Below are 26,184 nucleotides of genomic sequence, written 5' to 3'. Positions count from 1 at the left end.
TCCTAGTGTGACATTTCACATTCTGGTGGTATGTGCGCAGGACTTCGTGCAAAGTTGTTAAAATCCCCTAAAATAAATGTGGATGCAACGGGGAGATGGATTCCAGTTTCTGTGACAGATTATATATTCTCTGATGCCTTTGTTATATTAGCTTTAGGTTGAATGTACACAACGGTAACAAACAATTGGGGGAACTCACAGGGCAGATAGTAGAGTCGCAGTGACGCAGAAAGCAGTTCAATGTCGGGATACAGAATCTCTCTCTTACCAAGATCCATTTACACCACTGGTCCCTGACAAGCAGGCAGACGCCCCCGCCGTGATGTTTCCCTGTTACTGATCACAGTCCGCTCTGACCAGAGTGAATCCGGCCGGCTCCACCTCCCTGTCCAGGACTCTGTCATCCAGCTAAGTCTCAGTAAACGCCAGCAAACAGGCCTCCCAGTATTCGTGTTGGAGGCGCAGATTCGCTTACAGCTCATCCGCTTTTCCTGTCAGTGACTGGGCATTGATCAGCAAGGTGGTGGGTAAGGGAAGTTTGTTCTTAAATTTTTTAAGTCTGTGTCTGATTGCCCTGCGCTTTCCACATTTGTCTGCGAGTGGATTACAAACCCAAATCGGGGATTAGATGGATCATTAGGATATTCAGGAGGTTTGTGTTTGAGTTGCATTGTAGTAGGAACTCTCCGCTGTATTGAATTCCGCTACCAGCATCGTTTTCATCATTTAGTCAGTTTGTAGAGGGTATGTACACGATCAACAAGATCAGTCCAACACCCCACCACCGTAAATCCATCATTGACAGATGGCAGATTGCTCCAGAGGGCTCAGGACCTCAGACTTGGGCGAAGGTTCACATTCCAACAGGACAACGACCCTAAGCACACAGCCAAGACAACACAGGAGTGGCTTTGGGACAAGTCTCTGAACGTCCCTGAGTGGACCAGCCAGAGCCCGGGCTTGAACCCGATCAAACATCTCTGGATGGACCTGAAAACAGCTGTGCAGCAACACTCCCCATCCAACCTGACAGAGGTTGAGAGGATCTGCAGAGAAGAATGGGAGAAACTCCAAGAAAACTCAATGCTGTAATCGCTGCCACAGGTGCTTTAACCTGTTATGGCTAGGGGGCAGTATTTTCACAGCCGGATAAAAAACGTACCCGATTTAATCTGATTATTACTCCTGCCCAGAAATTAGAATATGCATATAATTATTAGCTTTGGATAGAAAACACTCCAAAGTTTCTAAAACTGTTTGAATGGTGTCTGTGAGTATAACAGAACTCATTTGGCAGGCCAAAACCTGAGAAGATTCCATGCAGGAAGTGCCCTGTCTGACAATTTCTTGCCCTTCTTGATTATCTCTATCCATTACAGGGGATCTCTGCTGTTACGTGACACTTCCTACGGCTCCCATGGGCTCTCAGAAGGCGGCAAAAAGCTGAATCGTGGCTTTGCAGGCTCTGGCTGAAAAAAAGTAGCGCGTTTGGATAGTGGCTGGTCACAGTACTGTGTGCCCGAGTCGACCCCATGCTTTGTTTTCTTTCGTCTGTTTACCTAAACGCAGATTCCCGGTCGGAATATTATCGCTTTTTTACGAGAAAAATTGCATAAAAATTGATTTTAAACAGCGGTTGACATGCTTCGAGGTACGGTAATGGAATATTTAGAAATCTTTTGTCACAAATGCGCCATGCTCGTGACCCTTATTTACACTTCGGATAGTGTCTTGAACGCACGAACAAAACGCCGCTATTTGGATATAACTATGGATTATTTTGAACCAAACCAACATTTGTTATTGAAGTAGCAGTCCTGGGAGTGCATTCTGACAAAGAACACCAAAGGTAATCAAACTTTTATAATAGTAAATCGGAGTTTGGTCAGGGCTAAACTTGGTGGGTGTCTAAATAGCTAGCCGTGATGGCTGGGCTATCTACTCAGAATATTGCAAAATGTGCTTTCAACGAAAAGCTATTTTAAAACCGGACACCTCGATTGCACAAAGGAATTCTGTATCTATAATTCTTAAAATAATTGTTATGTTTTTTGTGAACGTTTAGCGTGAGTAATTTAGTAAATTCACCGGAGGTTTGCGGTGGGTATGCTAGTTCTGAACGTCACATGTTAATGTAAAAAGCTGGTTTTTGATATAAATATGAACTTGATTGAACAAAACATGCATGTATTGTATAACATAATGTCCTAGGTGTGTCATCTGATGAAGATCATCAAAGGTTAGTGCTGCATTTAGCTGTGATTGAGTTTTTTGTGACATTATATGCTAGCTTGAAAAATGGGTGTCTGATTATTTCTGGCTGGGTACTCTGCTGACATAATCTAATGTTTTGCTTTCGCTGTAAAGCCTTTTTGAAATCGGACAGTGTGGTTAGATAAAGGAGAGTCTTGTCTTTAAAATGCTGTGAAATAGTCATATGTTTGAAAAATTGAAGTTTTTGTATTTTTGAGGAATTTGTAATTCGCGCCACGCCTATCATTGGATATTGGAGCAGGTGTTCCGCTAGCGGAACGTCTAGATGTAAGAGGTTAACCTCTTAGTGACCCCTTAACAGGCGGTGAAAAATCAGAGCGCAAATTCAAAACAGCAAAAATCTCATAATTAACATTTCTCACTCATACAAGTATTATACACCATTTTAAAGATTCTCCTTAATCTAACCACATTGTCCAATTTCAAAAAGGCTTCACGGCGAAAGCAAAACATTAGATTATGTTAGGACACCACCTAAACAAGAAAAGCCACACAGCCATTTTCCTAGCAAGGAGAGACGTCACAAAAAACAGAAATACAGCAAAAATGAAGCACTAACCTTTGATGATCTTCATCAGATGGCACTCATAGGACTTAATGTTACACAATACATGTATGTTTTGCTCGATAAAGTTCATATTTATATCCCAAAAAAACATTTTACATTGGCGTGTAATGTTCAGAAATGTTTTCCCTCCAAACCTTACGGTGAATGAGCACACATATTACAGAAATACTCATCATAAACTTTGATCAATATACAAGTGTTATGCACAGAATTATAGATACACTTCTAAATGCAACTGTTTTGTCAGATTTCAAAAAAGGTTCACGGCGAAAGCACAATTTGCAAAAATCTGAGTACAGCCCAGAAGACACCAACAACAAGCAAACAGAAACCCGCCATCTTGGAGTCAATAAAACTAAGAAATTACATTATAAATATTCACTTACCTTTGATTATCTTCATCAGAATGCACTCCCAGGAATCCCAGCTCCACAATAAATGTTTGATAAAGTTTCTTAATGTCCAAATACATCCATTTTGTTTGCGTGTAAGGTTCACTATCCAAATCCACATTGCGCGTGCTTACTTAGTCCAGACGAAAAGTCAAAAAAGTTATACTACAGTTTGTAGAAACATGTCAAACGATGTATAGAATCAATCTTTAGGTTGTTTTTAACATACATCTTCAATACAATTCCAACCGGACCTATCCGTTCTCTTTAGGAATGAATATGAACTCAGCTCGCTCCCAAGTCTATGCGCGTGACTGAACCCATGCCTTAAAATGGGACACCTACTTCCTTGGGCTGTTATTCCCTTCAAATTCACCATAGAATCCTCAAACAAGGTTCTAAAGACTGTTGACATCTAGTGGAAGCTTTAGGAAGTACAAAATGAACCCTAAGTCACTGTATACTGTAAAGGCAATCACTTGAAAAAACTACAACCTCAGATTTCCCACTTCCTGGTTGGATTTTTCTCAGGTTTTTGCCTGCCATATGAGTTCTGTTATACTCACAGACACCATGCAAACAGTTTTAGAAACTTCAGAGTGTTTTCTATCCAAATCGACTAATAATATGCATATCCTACCTCCTGGGCCCGAGTAGCAGGCAGTTTAATTTGGGTACATTTTTCATCCGGCTGGTGAAAATACTGCCCCCTATCCCTAAGTTAATGGGTATTTACCAACATTTCAGCATCACTGTGCCTTCCTCATGGTAATGTCATGAATACTTGAACCAGGTTATGTAGACAAACTGTGCAATTAGTGCAACCAATGACAATAGTGAGGGGTGTGTCATAATGATTAAGTTAATTATAATTAACTAGTGAAACTGTCAAAACAATTGTATATGGCATATGAAATATATTACGCTATTGTTATCTTATAGAAACATAATGGAATATTGTACATCATATTAGCATCAACATACATTATTGTTTCATTCAATTTCACATAATCATTTCATATTTCATTTCATATTTGTTACATGTAATATTTTGGTTCAACCTTAATGTATAATGAGCATCATTAAGAGGGGGAACGTATTAGGTGTATGCTTATAAGTTGTAGAAAGAAAATATACATTTATAAAGACTTGTTTATAAAGGAAAAATATGTTCATAAGAAGGGCCTGAGATCAAAGTCAATAATCAGATCACTAGGGGTCAATGTTTTTAGATAGGATATCCAGTAAGCCAGTACATACTACATCCAGTACATACTATTTTGATAGTATGTAACTAAAGTCCTAAAATAATTCATGGTTAAATGTGAGGGGGGGAAAAAGTCACTTTCAGTGATCTAAAGGTTAAAAAAGTGACATCTCAAATCATAACAAAACTGTCAAACAATTATTCTGGCATGATTTTTTTAAGGGTCTATTGCACTATACATCTGTATGGGTAAGACAGTTTAGGCAGAAAGGTTTTAAATAATTTAAATACTTATGTCTGGATAAACAGCCTTCATGATTCTCATTCGGTGCGACCGACATTAGGTCACTATTTTGGATCAAATCACACGATGGTACTCATGTGACAGGATGCGACATCATGAAGATGCCTGTGAGATACCCTTCGGTTAAGAAAAGGTTAGCAAGTCTCTTGTAAATCTTTGATAAGTTTACATTTCCACTTCCTGTCAGGTTTTAGCCAAAAAATCAGATCATTCGGTGCGACCGCCAAAAACCAATTAAAATGTTGAATTATCTGAAAAGCTTATATTTTACTGCGATACTCAAGATACATACTTAATGTTAAAGTGAAGTGTTCACATGCGTCCATAAGCAGTTGCCTCTAAAACATGTTTATGTGAGAAAAGTCATACGGTGTAACCAAAATGATCATTCGTAGTTACCAGAAATTCAACAGTTGTACTGAATGATGTCAATATGTATGTCTGTCTTTGTAGTAAGTTATCTATATATCTTTTTTTGTACACACAAATACATCATATTATCTCCTTGTATGTAAAAACACAAGTTTCGTATGATAAGAGTGTTTTGTCAGTTTTATAGTATAGCACATCAAGCAGCTAATACAGAAAATAAGTTTATGTAAATAACTACTATCCTATCTATCTATATTAAATGAGAGTCAATTTGCCGATGCCTTTATCAAGCAAATGCTTTATCGTCAGAACTCAGATTACTGTTGACTCTGCAAATTGGCCACAGAAATTCAGGCGTTCCACTTTGGGGGGGAGTAGACAGCAGGCTACGATCCATACAAGTGTTGTGTACACATCAGAGGAAACCCAGTCCTATGCCACCATATTTGACTCCCTTAGACATGATGAGAGAGCAGTATGGGCTCACCTGGAGCCTGTCCTAAGAGATGTCAAGAACAGAATCCACAAATCACGACATTCCACATAACGAGCGATGGTCCCGTCACCCAATAAAGAAACAAGAAGAACATATACCTACTCAGCCATATATTTACGAATTCAAACAAATCACCTGGAACGTCTCTGAAAAGGGTTACGGGAAGGGGGCACCAGATGGCATGGGTGGGGCTGTGACACATTGTGCAGACAAACACATTCAACGGGGGGGAGGATGTGCAGATTCCCAAGGAGTTATTCGAACTACTCGAAGAGTGGATCGAGCATCAAGTTATTTTGGATTACAGAAGTCATGAAGCACAATGAAGCTGTGCCAAACAACTTTGCTGGAGTCCAAGGAACCATGAAATTGCACCTGGTCACCTCCACAGTGGCAGGGAAAATAAAACACTGAAGTGTCTTCCTTCTGTAGCAGAGCAAGCATCTGCAACACCTGTTTCAGTGATGTGGAAGTGAACTTCAATGAAGAATATCATCAGGAGAACACCATTACTGAGGAACAGCAAGATGAAGCTGCAGCCAAGTCAACACTTGCTGAAAGTCTAGGCAGTTTTGTCATTGTCAGCTACAAAGACCACTCCTTTGTAGGCCAGGTACTGAAGGTGATTGGGGAGGAAGTGCAGATCACTTGTATGCAGCAGCATGGAGTGAGGAATGTTTTTTGTCTGGCCCTATGTGCCAGACATTACCTTATACTATGATGGAGATGTGAAGTCAATGATCAGTGAGCCCGAGCCCTTCAGCGCAAGAGCATCTCGGTTGTCTGACACAGACTGGGCTGCTTTCTTGTCACACTAGTTAAACAACATCAAAAACACTGTTCTAAGAATGCAAGTTTGATTGTCAACTTCAAATGAGTTTGTGTTACAACTTTTGCTACAAAGTGATCATTTCTTTGTGTTCAATGTTTGAATCTCATGAATTGTTTGCACAATTAAACTTAATTCTCAATTTTAATCTTGCAATGTTCTGTACAAACTTAAATCACATAAGTTGATGTTTTAATATTGGAATCAGAAAAACTTGTCCACGCAATGAAGATTTTGGTTTTAAAAGAGACGGCAAAGAAACATTTAACTTTTTCTCAAAATTGTAATGTAGAAAAACACATTTATATTTTAATGTTTGAAGGTTGAATTATTGTATTTCAATAACTACTATTAATTTATTATTACAATGATTCTTAACACTGTTTTTAACATTGATCATAATGAATCATTTTAATCTTGTTTTTAGAAGTTCATTGTCTGGGCGGATCCTTAAGCAGGAATGAGAGGCTGGCTGGGCCAGAGCTAATCTACTGGCTGGAGGGTCGTTCCGTTTGATTTCAATCCCTTTTGATTTGAACAAAACTTCTTCATACATATTTGTATATGCCAAAACATTCAGAAGATAAGAGGTGCTCAATGTTGACCCATTTTGTATACCCCACCATTTAAAAAAAATTCATAAAAGCTCTGACGAAGGCCGTGAGGCCGATACGTAAGCTTATTAAAGATCAGTGATACTATCAAGAGCAGTGTGCGGTTTCCTTTTTCCTTCAACTTGTTCAACTGTTGCCATGCACCAGCAAAAAAGATTGCTCAGATGTGCGAGTGCCTTTTGAATTTTGTATACCCCACCATACCATGAGACATCCATGTCTTCATCACTGGAAAAGATTAACGGTTGAGTTTGGTAACATTTAGTTATTTTCGGCTGTAGGTAATAATGCAATAAATGTTCTGAACAAATAACGTAAGAAAAAATAATTATAAAAGAAAAAAAATACTACAAAGAGATTAGAGGTCGACCGATTATGATTTTTCAACGCCGATACCGATTATTGGAGGACCCCCCAAAAAAAGCAGATACCGATTGATTAATCGGCTGATTGTTTTATTTATTTGTAATAATGACAATTACAACAATACTGAATGAACACTTATTTTAACTTAATATAATACATCAATAAAATCAATTTAGCCTCAAATAAATAATGAAACATGTTCAATTTGGTTTAAATAATGCAAAAACAAAGTGTTGGAGAAGAAAGTAAAAGTGCAATATGTGCCATGTAAGAAAGCTAATGTTTAAGTGCCTTGCTCAGAACATGGGAACATATGAAAGCTGGTGGTTCCTTTTAACATGAGTCTTCAATATTCCCAGGTAAGAAGTTTTAGGTTGTAGTTATTATAGGAATTATAGGACTATTTCTCTCTATACGATTTGTATTTCATATACCTTTGACTATTGGATGTTCTTATAGGCACTTTAGTATTGCCAGTGTAACAGTATAGCTTCAGTCCCTCTCCTCGCTCCTACCTGGGCTCGAACCAGAAACACATCGAGAACAGCCACCCTTGAAGCAGCGTGACCCATGCAGAGCAAGGGGAACAACCACTCCCAAGTCTCAGAGCAAGTGACGTTTGAAACGCTATTAGCGCGCACCCGCTAACTAGCTAGCCATTTGACATCGGTTACACCAGCCTAATCTTGGGAGTTGATAGGCTTGAAGTCATAAACAGCGCAACGCATTGCGAAAGCTGCTGGCAAAACGCCCGAAAGTGCTGTTTGAATGAATGCTTACGAGCCTGCTGGTGCCTACCACCGCTCAGGCAGACTGCTCTATCAAATCATAGACTTAATTATAATATAATAAACACACAGAAATACGAGCCTTAGGTCATTAATATGGTCGAATATCATGTCGAAAACAAAACTTTTTTTTCTTTCAGTGAAATACGGAACCGTTCCGTATTTTATCTAACGGGTGGCATCCCTAAGTCTAAATATTCCTGTTACATTGCACAACCTTCAATGGTATGTCATAATTACGTAAAATTCTGGCAAATTAGTTCACAACGAGCCAGGCAATGAATGCAAGAACAGTGACACAATTTCATGTTAGCAGGCAATAGTAACTAAATATGTAGGTTTAAAAATATATACTTGTGTATTGATTTTAAAGAAAGGCATTGATGTTTATGGTTAGGTACATTGGTGCAACGGCAGTGATTGTTTTGCAAATGCGCTTGTTAATGCGCTTGTTAAATCATCACCCGTTTGTCGAAGTAGGCTGTGATTCGATGAGAAATTAACAGGCACCGCATCGATTATATGCAACGCAGGACACGTTAGATAAACTAGTAATATCATCAACCATGTGTAGTTAACTAGTGATTATGTAAAGATTGATCGTTTTTTATAAGATAGGTTTAATGCTAGCTAGCAACTTACCTTGGCTTCTTGCTGCCCTCGCGTAACAGGTAGTCAGCCTGCCATGCAGGCTCCTCATGGAGTGCAATGTAAGGCAGGTGGTTAGAGCATTGGACTAGTAACCAGAAGGTTGTAAAAATGAATCCCCCCTGAACAAGGCCGTTAACCCCCGTTCCTAGGCCGTCATTGAAAATAAGAATGTGTTCTTAATCTGACTTGCCTAGTTAAATAAAGGTGTAAAAAAATAAATAAATAATAATAATAATATTCTAAAAAGACAATTAAAAAAAGAAAAAACGGCAAATCGGTGGCCAAAAATACCGATTACCATGAAAACTTGAAAATCGGCCATTCCGATTAATCGGTCGACCTCTAAAAGAGATAGGAACAGGGCGACCATGTCTGTCGGCGCCATCTTGTTATCAAATTACACCTGCTAAGTAAAAGAGAGAACAATGTGCCATCGAGATGGATAGAGAGCAGTTGCTTCGCAAGGCATCTCTACCTGAAAATACATGATCTAAGTGTTTGATAATTAGTATTCAGCGGTCATAAAACGATGCCTTATTTACCCTGAAGAACTACTGAAATAGTGATTTTGTCAAGACAACATAGGCAGCAGCTCTATAAAGATGAGATGACTTGGAAAAAATGATAAATTCATCAAATAAAACAAATGTAATATATACAACTGAAATATTTTATTAAAGTAAAGTAATGTAAATAAATGATAGTTAATAAGTGATAAGCAGTAATGGAGAGTCACTACCATCATGGGATTGTATTAATTGTTTGTTCTGTGTTGTTACAGCATTCAACCCACATAATACATAGTGCATTTAATACAAATTTAAAAGTGATTTTTTCCCCCCCCCCTTAATCGAACCGACCTCAAAGCACTAATCGCTCAGCACTACAATAGAGCCAATCAAGGTCAGAGTTTACTGGCGAAGTTTCCACCCAATTACTTTCACCAATAATGCTCTCAGAGATCTGTGATTGCTTCGAGGAAGGGCAGTAGGGTTGAATTGTACCAGTATTTCAACAGGTCTCTGTCTGGTCCCTGTTTGTGGAACTCTGTGTGGGTGATTGATGTTGTTAATTGTGCATTTCCTGAGTCCTCTCATGTTCCAACCCCAGTCCCTTTTCTCCACCCTGTCCCCCCCCCCCCCCCCCCCCCCCCCCCCCCCCAATCTCTCCTCTCATGTGAAACAGAGCAGATGAACTGCTGCTCCTCCCTCCCTGCCCACTAAAACACACTGAATGGGACAACCTTTCACCTCCGACCCAGATCAGTGGTAAACACACATTGTGAAAGACCAGAGGGAGTCTTTTAAAAGGAGGGGAACATGGCGTAGGTGGATTCTATGGAGCTCATCAACTACTAGCTCTTCAACTGACCTAGATGAATTCTGCCTGTTCTTACTTGCATCTCTTACCCCAAAGATATGAATGCCACCACAATGTTAAACATCAGTCATGTCTACACATTCTATATTCATGACGTATATGGGTGCATTTGCAATCTAGTTTACAGGTTTCTGTCGTATACTGAAAGCATGAATGGACTGGTTTCCATTAACACAGTCATAAGAGACAAAATGACCCCTTTCAAACATGCTTCTACTAGGGCAAACCAATATGACAGGTTGTGTGTGGGTGGACAAGTCTAAACTCACCCAGGTGGAAACTTAACTACAAGTCATGATTCACTGAAGGCAGCAGATATAGGCCTAGTAACTTAGTTGTGACTGTAGTGTGTTGCTTATGAAAGAAAGAATCAACAAGGCTTAGTGTCAATGTGGACAGATGAATCTTCCACACAAAACACAAACGTTTTGGAAGTTCTTGCAACATCCTTGCGAAATACAAAATACTAGCCTATAAACTTCAACTAGGTCTATGCTTATGGCTACAACAGGTAGCCTTGCTCCTGGTTTTCTAAACAATGAAAGAACATTGTATAAATCTTACTCCACATCACAACATTTTAAGATGATATATAGCCCAAAGCCCAACTGTTACTGTATAAGTATTTAAAGCAAATGACTTAGAAGGAACATGGACAGACCATTACAGTCCTGACATTACATTCTCCTAGGGTTGCACAATTATGGTAACCTTCCTTAAAACTGGGGAATTTTGAGAAAGTTACTGGAATTTTGCAACCCTGACTACATCCTCCTAAAATACACACACAACACCGACCATAAACAAACTACAATGACATGGAAAAACTTGTACAGGACATTTGTAAATCACCAATTGGCACTAACAAGTGCCTGCTGCACCTCCCATTGCAGCACGAATGAATCAACATCAGCAGACATGCACAAGCCAACCCACAAGTGTGTCCTTTCACACAGTGGTAACTCACTGCCTAGTCAGTCCGATGAGGTGTGAAACCACACAACGCGTCCTCCACACAGCTCCAGTCGGGTGTAGTGCCACTACAACTAAAACTGCTGTTGTTCACTTCAATAATCACAGAAAATACATTGTACATTAAATATTACCAATGTCTACCCAAATGCCAAAGACATGATCAAATGATAGGCTGAGGAGGACTTTTGTTTCTAGAATAAAAAAAGAACATGACCCTGTGGTGGAGCGGTTCTTAGTAATAAAAGGGGAATCCAATGTGAGGAATATGTGAACCCTGGGCTCGTTTATATACATTCTGCCCTGTACTCTTACATTTTAGATTGGCTTTCTTCCTTCGGATCTCTCTCCCTTAGTCCATAACTCTTGTGCGCTGTTAAAGGGACACAGTCATTTAACATGAACATCACAGACGCCAAGATGCCAACTGTAGCATTATATTCTGCTTCCACGAAAAGCGTGGCTAGATGCTTATAGCTAGGGTATAACACACACACAAAAATATTTTTACAAATGTACTAAAACAATGTTATGAATATTGCTAGCAACAATACACTTTTTTATTACCTACCTAATGTAGAAAAGAGGATCATTTTTTTTTATGTTCTCTTCCTCAACTCCTATTATTGAGCAAATTACACACATTGGAGCCAATTACACAATCTGACATAGGTGCTTTTTCAAAGCCTACAAATAGGCGACAAGATGGGTTGGGGTCAATTCCATTTCAATTCAGAAAGTCAACCTCAGCTCAATTTTTTCCTAATTGAAAAGCATTGAAGGGAATTTGAATTTCAGTGTACTTCCTGAATTGAAATAGAATTGACTGTAACCCTGGCGGCAAGTGCCGCTGGCTGCTGGTAAGCTTTCTTGACTTGGACGTACATTTTTGCCAAGACATGGATAACCTTTGTTTAACTAGCTAAACAGCTGCTCTTAGTGAAAATGTGTTTTAAGTTACCTTTCTAGCTAATAAGCCTTGTTAGAATTTACACTTCCTCATCCAATTATAATGTGGGGAGGTCAAAATAATGAAAAACTGTCTACCAAATCTATTCATCTTAAAATGTTGATTACTTCTCCTTGCCATCAAGGGGTTCCTGGGTCGCCGGTTTGCCTGGGAGGGTGTCCCTGGGCAAGAAAAGTTTAAAGACCCCTGGCTTGCTAACCTCTATAGTTATATTAACTACTAAGTTAAACTAAACAAATAGAGTAAAGAAGCCTTTGTCCAATAAGCTCGTTTGCCCACTGCAACGGGCCCATATCACTGAGATGCACCCCAGAGCTGGTAGCTTATCTTGCTTCATGACCACTAAACCCATAATAAGTTGAGTAATGCAATTAAGCATCTAATTGGATAGATCCACCCACTTTCTGAAGAGAGTGCTATTCACAGACCCCTTAAACCCTGCTTACAGACTCTGCTGGCAAACAACTGTTGCTTGTTAATTGCTACCTGGCTCGACAACGGGAAGATTTTGACCAATCTATACAAACAACTAGGGCCAGGACGATACCAGTATCGCGATACTCGTTAGTATAGTGGCAAGGAAACAAAACACGATGCGGATTTAACTTCTTTAGGAAAACAGCTACAATGTTGGAAACAAACATCATTATGTTGTCATTCAGAGTCACGTTTATTTATTTTTCAAGCTATAGCACACAATATCTTATATACAGCTGGTTTTTAATGGACCAAAGAGTTCTGTGCTTCTTGTTTCCATTTTTGCCATGAAACAAAAGTGTGATACTTATATCGTAAGCCCCACAAACAATGGTAAACACATCCCTGACATTAGCTAGGCCTACCCCCCAGCTAGTCTAAAATGACCCCCACAGCCAGACGTGTGTGTGTGTGTATGTGTAACAGCTCACCACCAAGAGAGCTGAGAGAGAGACAGAGCTAGCATTAATGCACTGGGTACAAGGAAGGAAGGAAACTCAACTCTCCAGACAGACAGTGTTACTCCCTGCCATAAAGCCCCCCAAAGGGGGAAGCAGGGGTAAAAGAGGAAGAGAGAGAACAGGAGGGGGGGACAGAAAGAGAGTGATTTAATGAGTAAGTGTTGGAGAGTTTGTGGGAGTTGAAGAGGTAGTAAAAGATGGACTGATGGGGATGAACTGAAATAGGATCGAAGGAAAGAAAGACTGAGGGAGTATATGCGAGAAACCGAGAAAAGACTAACACACACACACAGAGAGGCTAGACAGTTGATGATAACACAACGGCATCATCATCGTTTCTACTCTGTATTCCGAGTGCCCTTCGGCCCACAGTGTGGGCTGCTTCTCTCTGGTATCTAATGGGGGAACAAGAGTTTGGGAGAAACTCAAACACAGCCATTACGCAACTGTTTCCACTAATGCTCTACTGGATAGTAGGGCCAGGACGATACCAGATAGTCGTTAGTCTCATGTCAAGGAAACAAAACACGAAGCGGAATGAACTTCTTCAGGAAAACAGCCCTAATGTTGGAAACAAACATCATTATGTTGTCATTCAGAGTCACGTTTATTTATTTTTCAAGCTATAGCACAGAATATTTTACATACAGCAGGTTTTTAAAGGACCAAAGAATTAAGTCTTCTTCGTGATTTCATTTTTGTCATGGAAAAAAATATTGCCATACTTGTATCGTCACAGCACTACAAACAGTAAACACATCCCTGACATTAGCCTTTAACACAAACACTAGTACAGCCATTACGCAACTCTTTCCACTAATGCTCTACTCGATAGAAAAGCAAACCACAACTAGGCCAACTCAAAACCTGATCAACTGCTAAAACAACCGAGGATTCACTATGGTTCAACCTTTAGTTGAACTGCTTCATTTTCTGTTTGTGAAGTAGGGACATGGTGGAATCAAGTGTCAATGTAACTATATCGGACATGTCCCTTTCTCCAAGTCGTATATTTCACTGGTATGATAAGCTGGAAACCTGTCATCCTGCAAACTGAAGGAATGAATGGGTCACTGGTGGAATTCCTACTGAATTAGATGAAACACTGAACAAAACGCTCAGTTGTAATGAAGTTGTAAATTGAGATGAAAAAAAAACAACAATATTTTCAGTTACAGCTTTTTTGCATAATTATAGCTACATATAATTTAGCTAATAGCTATAGCGTGTCATATTTAATATATACCAAATGTTATTACAATACCATAATCAACTATTTTGATTATTGAAAAGGGAAGCAGATGGTAGCTAACACTCACTGTCGTAAAACTAGATTTTTACTGTTTACTCGAGGTTATCATGTCTAGTAGTAGTTATATCATCAGGTCATAGATATTCTGTCACCAAAGCAGACATGGTTTGCGATAAATGGGAACTTCAGTTAGCTAACGTTTGTTACACACACACACACACACACACACACACACTGTCTTAGAGCTGGCTAGCCATATTAGCATCTAGTTATAGTCATCCGGCTAGTAAAAATGAAAACTAGGTAAGTAACCACACATTGGTAACGTTAGTTAGACACGTTTGTAAATGTTGAAATATGTACAGTATTCAAATTGATGACCCAAGGTAGTTTGTCAGCAAACTAAACAGACAGGATTTTGATAGCCAGCAGTTAACTGGATAGCTAAAATAGCTTGCGTGCTAGCTAACTGATTAGCACCTCATTTGATTCTAATGCTTGGCATGATGTTTCATATATCCACAACAACACAAAAACACATGTATTTGTCCCATGCCGAGACATTTGACCCACAGTTTAACTAGCTTGTTGTCATTTTACTCTAAAAGTTACCGTTAGCTATTTAACTTAGCTAGCTAATTTTATGTGAGCTGGTTACAGTACTAACGTTATCTGGTTAGCTATGTGTGTAGTTTAGGCAAGCTTTACGATATGCTAACGTTGGTTAAGGTCAAGTTTATATAATTTTACCTTTGCTGCATGCAAACAATTGTTCCAAGCAGTAGGTAGTTGGATCCTGGAGAGTCCGAATTACGCCTGCTGATGTGTTCCCCGAATCTTATTCCACGTTCATTAAAAAACACACGGAACGTTATTTCTGTTTTCCCAGCTTCTTCTATCTGACAAACTCGAATTGCGACTTTTTTAAACATAAATATAATACGCTTGTCGCCTATTAGTTCATTCGTTGCATATCTCGTACGTTAATAGACAGAGCATGTTGGTCGAACTGTAGAAGGACATGTTATTCCCAAAGTTTTTTGTTTTTCTTCAGTCTAGCGCAGCTCCACGATCTGTCACACGCACTTCTGTCGTCGTGGTTTGACGTCACACCATCCGATGAACGCGTACATTGTAGTGTCGAGTGTCAGTGCGGTCACTGTATCGATTTTACGGTACAAATAACAACACGAGCAAAGTTCACGTTTATTCTACAAATTATTTACTTAGACTTTAGGAATGAACGTGCACAGCGCGTTATCCATATTCTTTACCCAGTCTGACCTACTCGTTGTGGAAAGAAAAAACATGTTAAAAGTGTAAAATCACCTTTAATATGTTTGAGAACTCCTGCACGTTTGCAGCAATATGATATATCCGGTAAAAAAACTATAGTCCCATCAGTAATAATAATAAATACACCACTCCCTATGTTTCTGTGACTGTCAGTAACCCACAGAAGGAACGTGTTATTATGCCACACACTATATGATAATTATTCATGATTGGATGGTGATTATTTAATCACCATTTAATCACCACCCGATATATATATACACTACTGTTCAAAAGTTTGAGGTGACTTAGAAATGTCCTTGTTTTTGAAAGAAAAGCACATTTGTTGTCCATTAAAATAACATCAAATTGATCAGAAATACAGTGTAGACATTGTTAATGTTGTAAATGACTATTTTAGCTGGAAACGGCTGATTTTTAATAGAATATCTACATAGGCATACAGAGGTCCATTATCAGCAACCATCACTCCTGTGTTCCAATGGCACGTTGTGTTAGCTAATCCAACTTTATAATTTTAAAAGGCTAATTGATCATTACAAAACCCTTTTGCAATTATGTTAACACAGCTGAAAACTGTAGTTCTGATTAAAGAAGCAATAAAACTGGCCTTTAGACTAGTTGAGTATCTGGAGCGTCAGCATTTGTGGGTTCGATTACAGGCTCAAAATTGCCAGAAACAAAGAACTTTATTCTGAAACTCGTCAGTCTATTCTTGTTCTGAGAAATGAAGGCTGTTCCATGCGAGAAAGGTAGCCATTTGATTACATGTTCAGGAGTCTTATGGCTTGGGGGTAGAAGCTGTTTAGAAGCCTCTTGGACCTAGACTTGGCGCTCCGGTACTGCTTGCCATGCGGCAGCAGAGAGAACAGTCTATGACTAGGGTGGCTGGAGTCTTTGACAATTTTTAGGGCCTTCCTCTGACACCGCCTGGTATAGAGGTCCTGGATAGCAGGAAGCTTGGCCCCCGTGATGTACTGGGCAGTGCGCACTACCCTCTGTAGTGCCTTGCGGTCGGAGCCCGAGCTGTTGCCATACCAGGCAGTGATGCAACCAGTCAGGATGCTCTCAATGGGGCAGCTGTAGAACCTTTTGAGGATGTGAGGACCCATGCCTAATCTTTTCAGTCTCCTGAGGGGGAATAGGTTTTGTCGTGCCCTTACATTTTACATTTTAGTCATTTAGCAGACGCTCCTATCCAGAGCGACTTACAGTAGTGAATGCATACATTTCAATTCATTTCATAATTATTATTATTATTATTATTTTTATTTTTTTTCATACTTTTTTCATGCCCTCTTCACGACTGTCTTGTATTTATGTATTTTTTTTTATGTATTTTGATGTATGTTATATGCATGCCTGTAGTTTGTTGATAGCAAAGTTTCCTATGAGATATTACAGTATTCTATTCTATTTTATTCTAATGGTATTCTGTTCACTACCTTTCTATTTTGCTTTATTGCCATTGTTGTCAACCACACTGCCACTAGGTGTCTCTATTGACCATATTTTCTGCATAGGTAGAGGACAGCTTTTGTAGGGTTTTACATGTCATCAGCATTGGTTGGTGGAGGATGTATATAAAAGCAGACTGCTTCAAGAGAAGGAGCAGGAAGTCGCAACCACAAAGGATATGATGTAACAATCAATATACATAATTTATTTCCATTTCAAACTCTTCGTCCCACATGTTAAAAACAGTCATCATCCAAGTTGTCCAGTGGATTTATTTAGACTCATGCTGTTTGATTAACAACTGCTGTTTTTGTTACAGAGCTTTTGTTTTCAATTACAATTTAAAAGAGGTTACAGAATAAACACATTTATGGTTCAAATTTGAAGACTTTCCTGCCATGAAAGCACCAAGAATATTAGCATTATTTTGCTAATATTATTACCGTCATAGTAATTGACCAAGTAAGGACAGGGAGAGAGAGAAAAGAAAGGTGAAAATACTCACATAAAAATACATCCTCTTAATTAAACAAAAGGTGATATCAAATGATCTGATAGTACAATCCCAGTGGTATGTATTTACATTAACATTGGCTTGGGGGTGTTGGGCCTCAGGCACAGTCCATGTCCCCATTGGAGGCATGAGACAGACGCCTCTCCTCTCTCCCTATGATGCTCACTCTCTCCTCACACTCCTTCTCCTCTATGTTCTCCTGCTCATTCTCCCTCTCCTTTTCCCTCTCTCCCTCGCTCCTCTGATGGTACAGGCGTAGGCTTGGGTCTCGTAAGGAGGGCCCATGCACAACCGGAACCCCTGAGCCTCCAAGTGAGAGTCTTCTCTCTGGGAGGAGAGAATCAGAGCGAAAGCAAGAAAGAGAATGCAGGAAGGACAAGGAGTTTGACACAGGCACCTGTTCACACTTAGCTTTACACACCATAATACTTCCCTCACAACTCAGCTCACCTCCCGGTCCAATAGGATGCATCAGTCTGTTCATCTGGACGTTCCAGTGTTTGACACTAGTGCTGGCCTGCCGCAGCTTCCTCTGAGCAGTCTGAGGGAGACCATGGAGAGGAAGGGGGGAGAGAGGTTGTGAGAAAAAGAATGTGAAAAGGTGAAGGGGAAGAAAATGAGAGACGGAGTGAAAGCGAAGACAATGGGGGAGTCAATTCAGACATTATTGTGTTTTATGCTGAATCCAGAGGCAGCTGTGCTTCATTTTGAGATGTTTATCGGACAAGAAGGACAAAACATAACGTGCACACTGACACACATACAGCAACTACTAAATAGTCATCATAGTGGGGAAAGTACTGCATAACATCTATCTACACTGCCGGTCAAAAGTTTTAGAACACCTACTCATTCAAGGGTTTTTCTTTATTTTTACTATTTTCTACATTGTAGAACTATGAAATAACACATATGGAATCATGTAGTAACCAAAAAAGTGTTAATCAAATCAAAATATATTTTATATTTGAGATTCTTCAAATAGCCACCTTTTGCCTTGAAGACAGCTTTGCACACTCTTGGCATTCTCTCAACCAGCTTCACCTGGAATGCTTTTCCAACAGTCTCGAAGGAGTTCCCATATATGCTGAGCACTTGTTGGCTGCTTTTCCTTTACTCTGCGGTCCGACTCATCCCAAACCATCTCAATTGGGTTGAGGCCGCGGGATTGTGGAGGCCAGGTCATCTGATGCAGCACTCCATCACTCTACTTCTTGGTCAAATAGCCCTTACACAGCCTGGAGGTGTGTTGGGTCATTGTCCTGTTGAAAAATAAATGATAGTCCCATTAAGCCCAAACCAGATGGGATGGTGTATCGCTGCAGAATGCTATGGTAGCCATGCTGGTTAAGTGTCCCTTGCATTCAAAATAAATCACAGTGTCACCAGCAAAGCACCCCCACACCATCACACCTCCTCCTCCATGCTTTACGGTGGAAAATACACATGCGGAGATCATCCGTTCACCCACACCGCGTCTCACAAAGACACAGCGATTGGAACCAAAAATCTCCAATTTGGACTCAAGATCAAAGGACAGATTTCCACTGGTCTAATGTCATTGCTTGTGTTTCTTGGCCCAAGCAAGTCTCTTCTTCCTTTAGTAGTGGTTTCTTTGCAGCAATTCACCATGAAGGCCTGATTCACGCAGACTCCTCTGAACAGTTGATGTTGAAGCATTTATTTGGGCTGCAATTTCTGAGACTGGTAACTCTAATGAACTGCAGCAGAGGTAACTCTGAGTCTTTCATTCTTGTGGCGGTCCTCATGAGAGCCAGTTTCATCATAGTGCTTGATGGTTTTTGCGACTGCACTTTAAGAAACTTTCAAAGTTCTTGAAATGTTCCATATTGACTGACCTTGGATTGTTGTTTCTCTTTCTCGTTGTCCCCCCACCTTGTCACAACACAACTGATTGGCTCAAATGCATTAAGAAGGAAAGAAATTCCACAAATTAACTTTTATCAAGGCACACCTGTTAATTGAAATGCATTCCAGGTGACTACCTCATGAAGCTGGTTGAGAGAATGCCAAGAGTGGGCAAAACTGTCATCAAGGCAAAGGGTGGCTATTTGAAGAATCACAAATATAAAATATATTTCGATTTGATTAACACTTTTTGGGTTACTACATTATTCAATATGTGTTATTTCATAGTTTTGATGTAGAAAACAGTAAAAATAAAGAAAAACCCTAGAATGAGTAGGTGCTCTAAAACTTTTGACCAGTGTCTAAGATCCTGAACATTATCTTGCCGTCCCGTTATCTTGCCGTCCCGTTATCTTGCCATCCACATTATGCTCGTTCACATGCATTCCCGATCACACAGAAACGGGGCAGCAAAGGTAGTTAACCGGACTATAATTTCTTGATGAGTAGTTTCAAGTTTTACTAGTCGTATGTACGGGATACATATGGTATACCTTGTCTAACGAACTGCTTACTAGCAGGTTCCTTCTCGACAATGCAACAACAATAGGAAATAGTGAAAAATAATAATACGAAAATAAAGTAAAAGTCAGTAGAATAGAATAAAAATGTTAGCATAAGTATAATACTGGAAGGCACAATTTATAGTATATGTATTGGGGAAGGGGGGGAAGGGGGCAAGTGTGTAAATTGAGTAGTATAGTAGAGTAGCTGTCGAGTAGGTAAAGTTTTATGCAAAGTAGTTCCCAGATTTCTATTTAGCAGAAGATCTAGGGTCCGATACCGATTTTTTTGCACTCACTGCAATGTCCTGGTCCATTCTGTGCCGGTTGGCCCGAACCTTCTCCAGCTGGTGTTGGGCCTCCTCCAAAGCCTGGGACTTGGTTACCATCTCCTGCCTCAGCTCCTGCTTCTCTCTCTGGGTCTTCAGGATGTACTGCTCCTGTTCCTCTTGGAGGGCCAGCAGGACCTTCATCTTCTCCTCCTCCTCCACCAGCAGACTGATGGTGAAGAGAGAGAAGGAAAGAATCCTTATGCAGGGTTCTAATCACACTACATTTCAAGCCCTGTTGGAGCTCTAAAATTAGTTGGTTGGACCAATGTTAATAATGTTACAGTTACAGATTAGGGATGCCCACTTATTGTGTACTGTATTCTAAAACTTCTGTTGGTGTCCTGATTTCCTTATTGTATGTGTCGTTGACATTATGAAGGGACCAATCAGAGAGCAGGGTTATGAAGATGTCATTATGAAGGACCAATCAGAGAGACGTGTTATGATGATGTCATTATGATAAACTAATCAGAGAGCAGAGTTATTACAATGGCATTATGATGGGACAAATCAGAGAGCAGAGGTATGACAATTTCATAATCAAGGACCAATCAGAGAGCAGGGTTATGACCGTGTCATTATGAAGGGACCAATAAGACAACACGGTTATGGGGATGGATCAGAGAACAGGGTTATGACAATGTCATTATCAAGGGACCAGTCAGAGAGCACAATTGTGACAATGTCATAACGAAGGGACCAATCAGAGAGCAGGGTTATGGAAAAACTAAACCTGAGCTCTTCTAGGGGGTCAAAAAAAGAAAAGAACACCTTAAGATGTTCAGTTCCTGAGAAAGCAGACAAACCACAAGTAATGAGCAGAGATAACAGGAAATCGTTGGCGTTTTTCTGAGAACAAACACGTCTACCAACAAACACAGCTGTGTGTGTGTGTATGACTGAGGGTTCCTTGCATTTTAGATAAACGGAGGTACAACTTCAGATTAATACCAGTGTTCATTTTGGTTTGGCTAGTTTTTGATTTGGGTTAACTTATCTTTAAAAATATGCAATTGTGATTTGCAGATTTCACAAAATGAAGCACACACTGTAGCTAGCAGGTCAAGGCCAACACTTCCAACGTGAAACGTCCCCCTACCTTCATTTTTTGTGTGACTTTGCGGTAACAGACTGAAATGACAGGAAACTGTGAGCACAGAGTGAGCACTAAGAAGTGTTAGACATTTACAGAAGACATGTACGTGTCAGGGGGGGTGTAAGATAGTCAGATAGTCCTTTTCCATGATGTTTGCTACCTGTGTGTGTGTGTGTGTGTGTGTGTGTGTGTGTGTGTGTGTGTGTGTGTGTGTGTGTGTATATTGTACATACAGTATACATGTATGTGTGTGTGTGTGTGTGTTACCTGGCCTGTGCGAGGCGGTAGGCCTCCTCGTTCTGTCTAGCTCTAATCTCCTGGTGCAGAGCCTCCTCCAGGCGGACCTGCATCTCCTCCAGCTCCCTGATCCTCTTCTTCTGGCGGTCCGTCTCCGCATCCTTTAGGGCCATCTCCGCCTGCATGTTGTCCCGCTCCTGGCCCACGACAAACACACACTTAAACCAGGACAAAGCCACAGTTAAATCCTTAAAGATCTTTAGAGTTAGACATGTATGTTGGGTCCTTCTTCTCATTGTCTCACACCTTCCTTCTCCTCTACTTATCCTTCTCACCTTCTCTTCTCCTCTCTCCTCTTCTCCGTCCTCCTCTTACCTCAACCTTCTTTCCTTACCCGGCTAATCTCCTCCTCCTCATCTCCTTAGCCTCTCACCTCTTCAGCCTGCTGTAGCTGGTCCTGCAGGGTTCTCTGCAGCTCCTCATGTTTCTGTCTCCTCTTCTGCTCCTCCTGCAGCAGTGCTGCCTGGGAGTGCCTCTGCGCCTCCTGTACACCGATGATACCAACAAATATAACAGAGGTTATTGTGATGCTTTTATCACATAGCTATCCAAAGTTTTGTTTTCTTCATAGTTCTCACTCACTCACTCACTCACTCACTCACTCACTCACTCACTCACTCACTCACTCACTCACTCACTCACTCACTCACTCACTCACTCACTCACTCACACACACACACACACACACACACACACACACACACACACACACACACACACACACACACACACACACACACACACACACACCTGTAGGAGCTCCAGCTCGGCCAGCTTGCTCTCTTTCTCCCCCTGGAGGAGGCACAGACGTTGTAGCTCCTCCTCCTTGGTGGTGCGCCTCCTCTCCCTCTCCTCCCTTAGCTTTCTGCGTCGCAGCTTCAGGTCCTTATGCAGGGAGTTCTTCCCCTCTACACACAGACGGATGGCTGTCTGGATCGCTGCAGGAACAAAGTTAAGCTTGGGCCCGAGGCTAGTATTTTTAGACTGGGCTAGTAGAATATGTGCCAAAAGAGCTTTGTGATTTATGTCTGTAAATGTAATTTATTATTATTATTATTAATGTGCCTGTGGTTACCAACACAGTGTGTGTGTGTAGTGTACAGTAGAGAGTATGATCTCTGACCTGTGGTCCACTCCTGTCTCTGCTTGGTGTCGGGGGCGCTCATCTCGTAGGTCTTAGTTAGCGTCTTCACACAGAACATACACCTCTTCCCTTCCTTCTCTGGTAGCACCTGTCAGTGCAACCACAACACTGCGGTGAGAAAATAACCATAACAACAACTTGCACACTCCAACGTTCTTATTGTTATAAAGAATGGGGTCATATTCATTCTATACATGCTACCATGAAGCCTTGCTCTCTGAACAAATCTCTCGGCCCAGCTGTGCCTTCTATTCTACATAACCCAGCATTGTGTACCTCTACACAGCAGTTGTGGTCCAGCTCGATACAGCCTTTACACTCCTTGCGGTCCTCACTGACGTAGTAATGCAGAGTACTGGGCCGGAGAGAGAACCAGCGCTCGTTCCAGTTCCTCCGCAAGTGACCCTTCTTCCACAGATACCCCTGAGGACAGTTACATCCACCCACACAAAGTTACACATGCCTAATTATATAAATACTGTTATACTTTATAAGTTTATTACATGCATATTACATGCACACCAACACAAACATTTCTAATAATCTTTATCTTAAAAGCACCTCTTTTATGATATTGCCCACTATCTCCTGGTAGACCTTGTCTATTGCCATGGTGACAGAGTCATTCTCCACGCCTCTGGTCAGCCTCCCGGTGTTGACAAAGTCCAGGAAGGCCCACACTGTGATGCCACTCAGCTGCACAGGCTCCTGGGATATGAAATCCTCCATGTCCACACAGCTAAGCTCCACACTCATGGCTAAGCAGATCTTCTTCAGGAGGTATTCCACCTGAGAGGGCCAATAGGGAATGAATGGGACACATAATGGGACAAATCTGAACTTGAGACAGAATCTCCCATTGACATTATTAAAAGATTTGCATGAAAGGTTGATGAACGTAAGGAAGAAAAGAGGAAAATTATTTTGGATTATACGTCCAGGGCTAAGAACTCACCTCCTCTGGGGCCAGGATCAGTGGATACTTGTCCTCAGACAGGAAGTTGAAGATGCACCAGAGATGGAAGGCGTCTTTATCAAGCAGAACACCCACGCCATCTTTAGGCCGGTAGTTCTTTTTGGCACAGAGAGTCCAGCAGAACACATCTACATTCTCCTTATCAAATGTGCCCTCAACCACCTGGGGTCAGAAAGAGAGGATGTCAAGTGTGTGTGTGTGTGTGTGTGTGTGTGTGTGTGTGTGTGTGTGTGTGTGTGTGTGTGTGTGTGTGTGTGTGTGTGTGTGTGTGTGTGTGTGTGTGTGTGTGTGTGTGTGTGTACAGTACCTTGTCCAGTATAAATTTGTTGAGGTAGGGCATGTACCCCTGGTTGGACACCGGCCCATCATCATCGTCTCTGAAGTGGTCCTCTAGAGCCACAGGGTCGTGGGGGATGTTCAGCGCAGTGTACAGATTATGAGACAACACCTACCTCATCAACACAGAGTATAGATTATGAGACAACACCTACCTCATCAACACAGAGTACAGATTATGAGACAACACCTACCTCATCAACACAGATTACAGGTTATGAGACAACACCTACCTCATCAACACAGAGTACAGATTATGAGACAAAACCTACATCTCATCAACACAGGGTACAGATTATGAAACAAAACCTAAATCTCATCAACACAGGGTACAGATTATGAAACAAAACCTAAATCTCATCAACACAGGGTACAGATTATGAAACATAACGTAAATCTCATCAACACAGGGTACAGATTATGAGACAAAACCTACAAGACAGAGACAGACAGACAGACAGACAGACAGACAGACAGACAGACAGACAGACAGACAGACAGACAGACAGACAGACAGACAGACAGACAGACAGACAGACAGACAGACAGACAGAAATACAGAAATACATTTATTTTTTTATTTTATAAAATCAAAATGTCAATTTCAACTGCCTGTAGTCTTAGAGCAAGGAGACGGAGGTGGTGAGACACAGGGACTCTTTGACAATGTCGTTATAGCGCCGGCTGGGACACAGAGCCCAAGCCCCTCAGTGTGACTGGGATTAGAAACGTCACAATGCCTGATCCCACAAACAACGCAACACAACATCACTGACCCATAACACATGACAATACAGCACACACGTATTCACCCAAACACCAGTGCAATAACACACCACCAGCCCCCCAGAATCATGAGGGGGCTCAGAGAGGGTCTGCCTCTGAACATAAAGATAGGCCTATCGCCATAGCAGATTATTGACGATTCTTTCTCCATAGTCTGGCCCAAACATAATCCCAGAAATTAGCCCAGTTACAGTCATGTGTTTGTTATTCTACACTTGAGGAGGGGGGCCAAAAGTCAAAACTTGGGCTGTGCAATGATGAAGTTAATTACGAATGTGATCAAATTCCAATAGAAGGGGTTTGATCAAGCAATAACATTATCTAAGACACCAATCAGTATACAGTGCTGTGTAGCTCATGCTAAAGGACATATCACACCCACGCATTGAGCTAACAGGAAAGAGATCAGATCTTGAAAATAAAGTGTCTCATCTAATGGGGTTGACCTGACTAGATCAATAAATAAACAAATAAAACAACTTCTGATGCCAATTACATAAAAATATAATTTTCCTAAAAACAAGGAAAATATGCTGAAAAGATTAACAAAAACAGTTAAGTGTAAAAACGTCAATAACACACAAACCAACACATTGGAAGGGCAGAGAGACACTGAAGAAAATCAATCCCATCCTCCCTGCTCTTTGACCACTATACTGCCCCCCGACTTGACCCCTGACCTCTCACCTTTAGCTGGGACTTGGATACCTTCCCACTCTTCTCCACGTCCAAAGAGGTGAAAGCATACCAGATGGACTTCAGCAGTTCAGCTCGCAACTCCATAACTGCTTCTGCTCAGCTCTGCTTATTTTACTGCATCGCTGTGTATGTGTATGTATGGCAGACAGACCTGTGTGTGTCTCAGTAAACCCCCACATCCTGCTCTCTGATAAATGGCTGCCCTGAAGCTCACTGGCGCTACCTACTGTAGCAAACAGGAAGACTGTAAAGAGTCACCAAGGGCAACAGTGTGGGGTATATTTGGAACTAGCCACCAGAGGACAGCATCTGACTGTACTCCACACTGAGGAACTCAACTGCAGTGAGTATGCATTGTTGGCCATTACACTACTCTCACAAGTTAAGCATGCAACTGTCCCAATACAATTAATTCTGGTTCAGGTTCGAGTCAAAGTTCAAAACA

The 26,184-nt window shown here is 40.9% G+C and overlaps 2 protein-coding genes across 4 annotated transcripts in view; both read right to left on the bottom strand.

Moving 5' to 3' along the window:
- The window catches only part of pparda (peroxisome proliferator-activated receptor delta a), a 53,074-nt gene extending 37,581 nt beyond the window's left edge, over window positions 1–15,493 (bottom strand). For 2 of the 3 annotated variants that reach the window (XM_014167444.3, XM_045704994.2), the window contains exon 1: window positions 15,124–15,490. The gene's annotated coding sequence lies outside the window, so the exon portion shown is untranslated. Of the gene's footprint in view, window positions 1–15,123 lie in introns of all 3 variants that reach the window. The other variant, XM_045704996.2, reaches the window with a different exon arrangement.
- Window positions 15,494–17,306: 1,813 nt separating this feature from the next.
- On the bottom strand, window positions 17,307–25,916 carry LOC106583480 (differentially expressed in FDCP 6 homolog). Its single transcript, XM_014167710.3, has 12 exons — window positions 25,728–25,916; window positions 24,226–24,366; window positions 23,898–24,080; window positions 23,504–23,731; window positions 23,219–23,365; window positions 22,922–23,030; window positions 22,549–22,736; window positions 22,172–22,282; window positions 21,769–21,935; window positions 20,373–20,571; window positions 18,092–18,182; window positions 17,307–17,968 (listed from the first exon to the last, which is right to left on the bottom strand). The coding sequence occupies exons 1-12, from the start codon at window positions 25,821–25,823 to the stop codon at window positions 17,739–17,741; spliced, it is 1,890 nt and encodes a 629-aa protein (XP_014023185.1). The 5' UTR covers window positions 25,824–25,916; the 3' UTR covers window positions 17,307–17,738.
- Window positions 25,917–26,184: the final 268 nt, after the last annotated feature.

The sequence above is a fragment of the Salmo salar genome, chromosome 22, assembly GCF_965601325.2.
Source record: "Salmo salar chromosome 22, fSalSal1, whole genome shotgun sequence".
NCBI lineage: Eukaryota > Metazoa > Chordata > Actinopteri > Salmoniformes > Salmonidae > Salmo > Salmo salar.
This window is presented reverse-complemented; position numbering and strand designations above follow the sequence as displayed.

Bases quoted from the DNA above. Each gene is read 5' to 3' on its own strand.
- LOC106583480 (XM_014167710.3), bottom strand. From the start codon at position 25,823: ATGGAGTTGCGAGCTGAACTGCTGAAGTCCATCTGGTATGCTTTCACC. The intron at 23,366-23,503 runs GTGCTTTTAAGA...AACTGTCCTCAG, and splicing joins TGGGCAATATCATAAAAGAG to GGGTATCTGTGGAAGAAGGG. The intron at 21,936-22,171 runs GTGAGAGGCTAA...GTCGTGGGCCAG, and splicing joins AGCTACAGCAGGCTGAAGAG to GAGCGGGACAACATGCAGGC.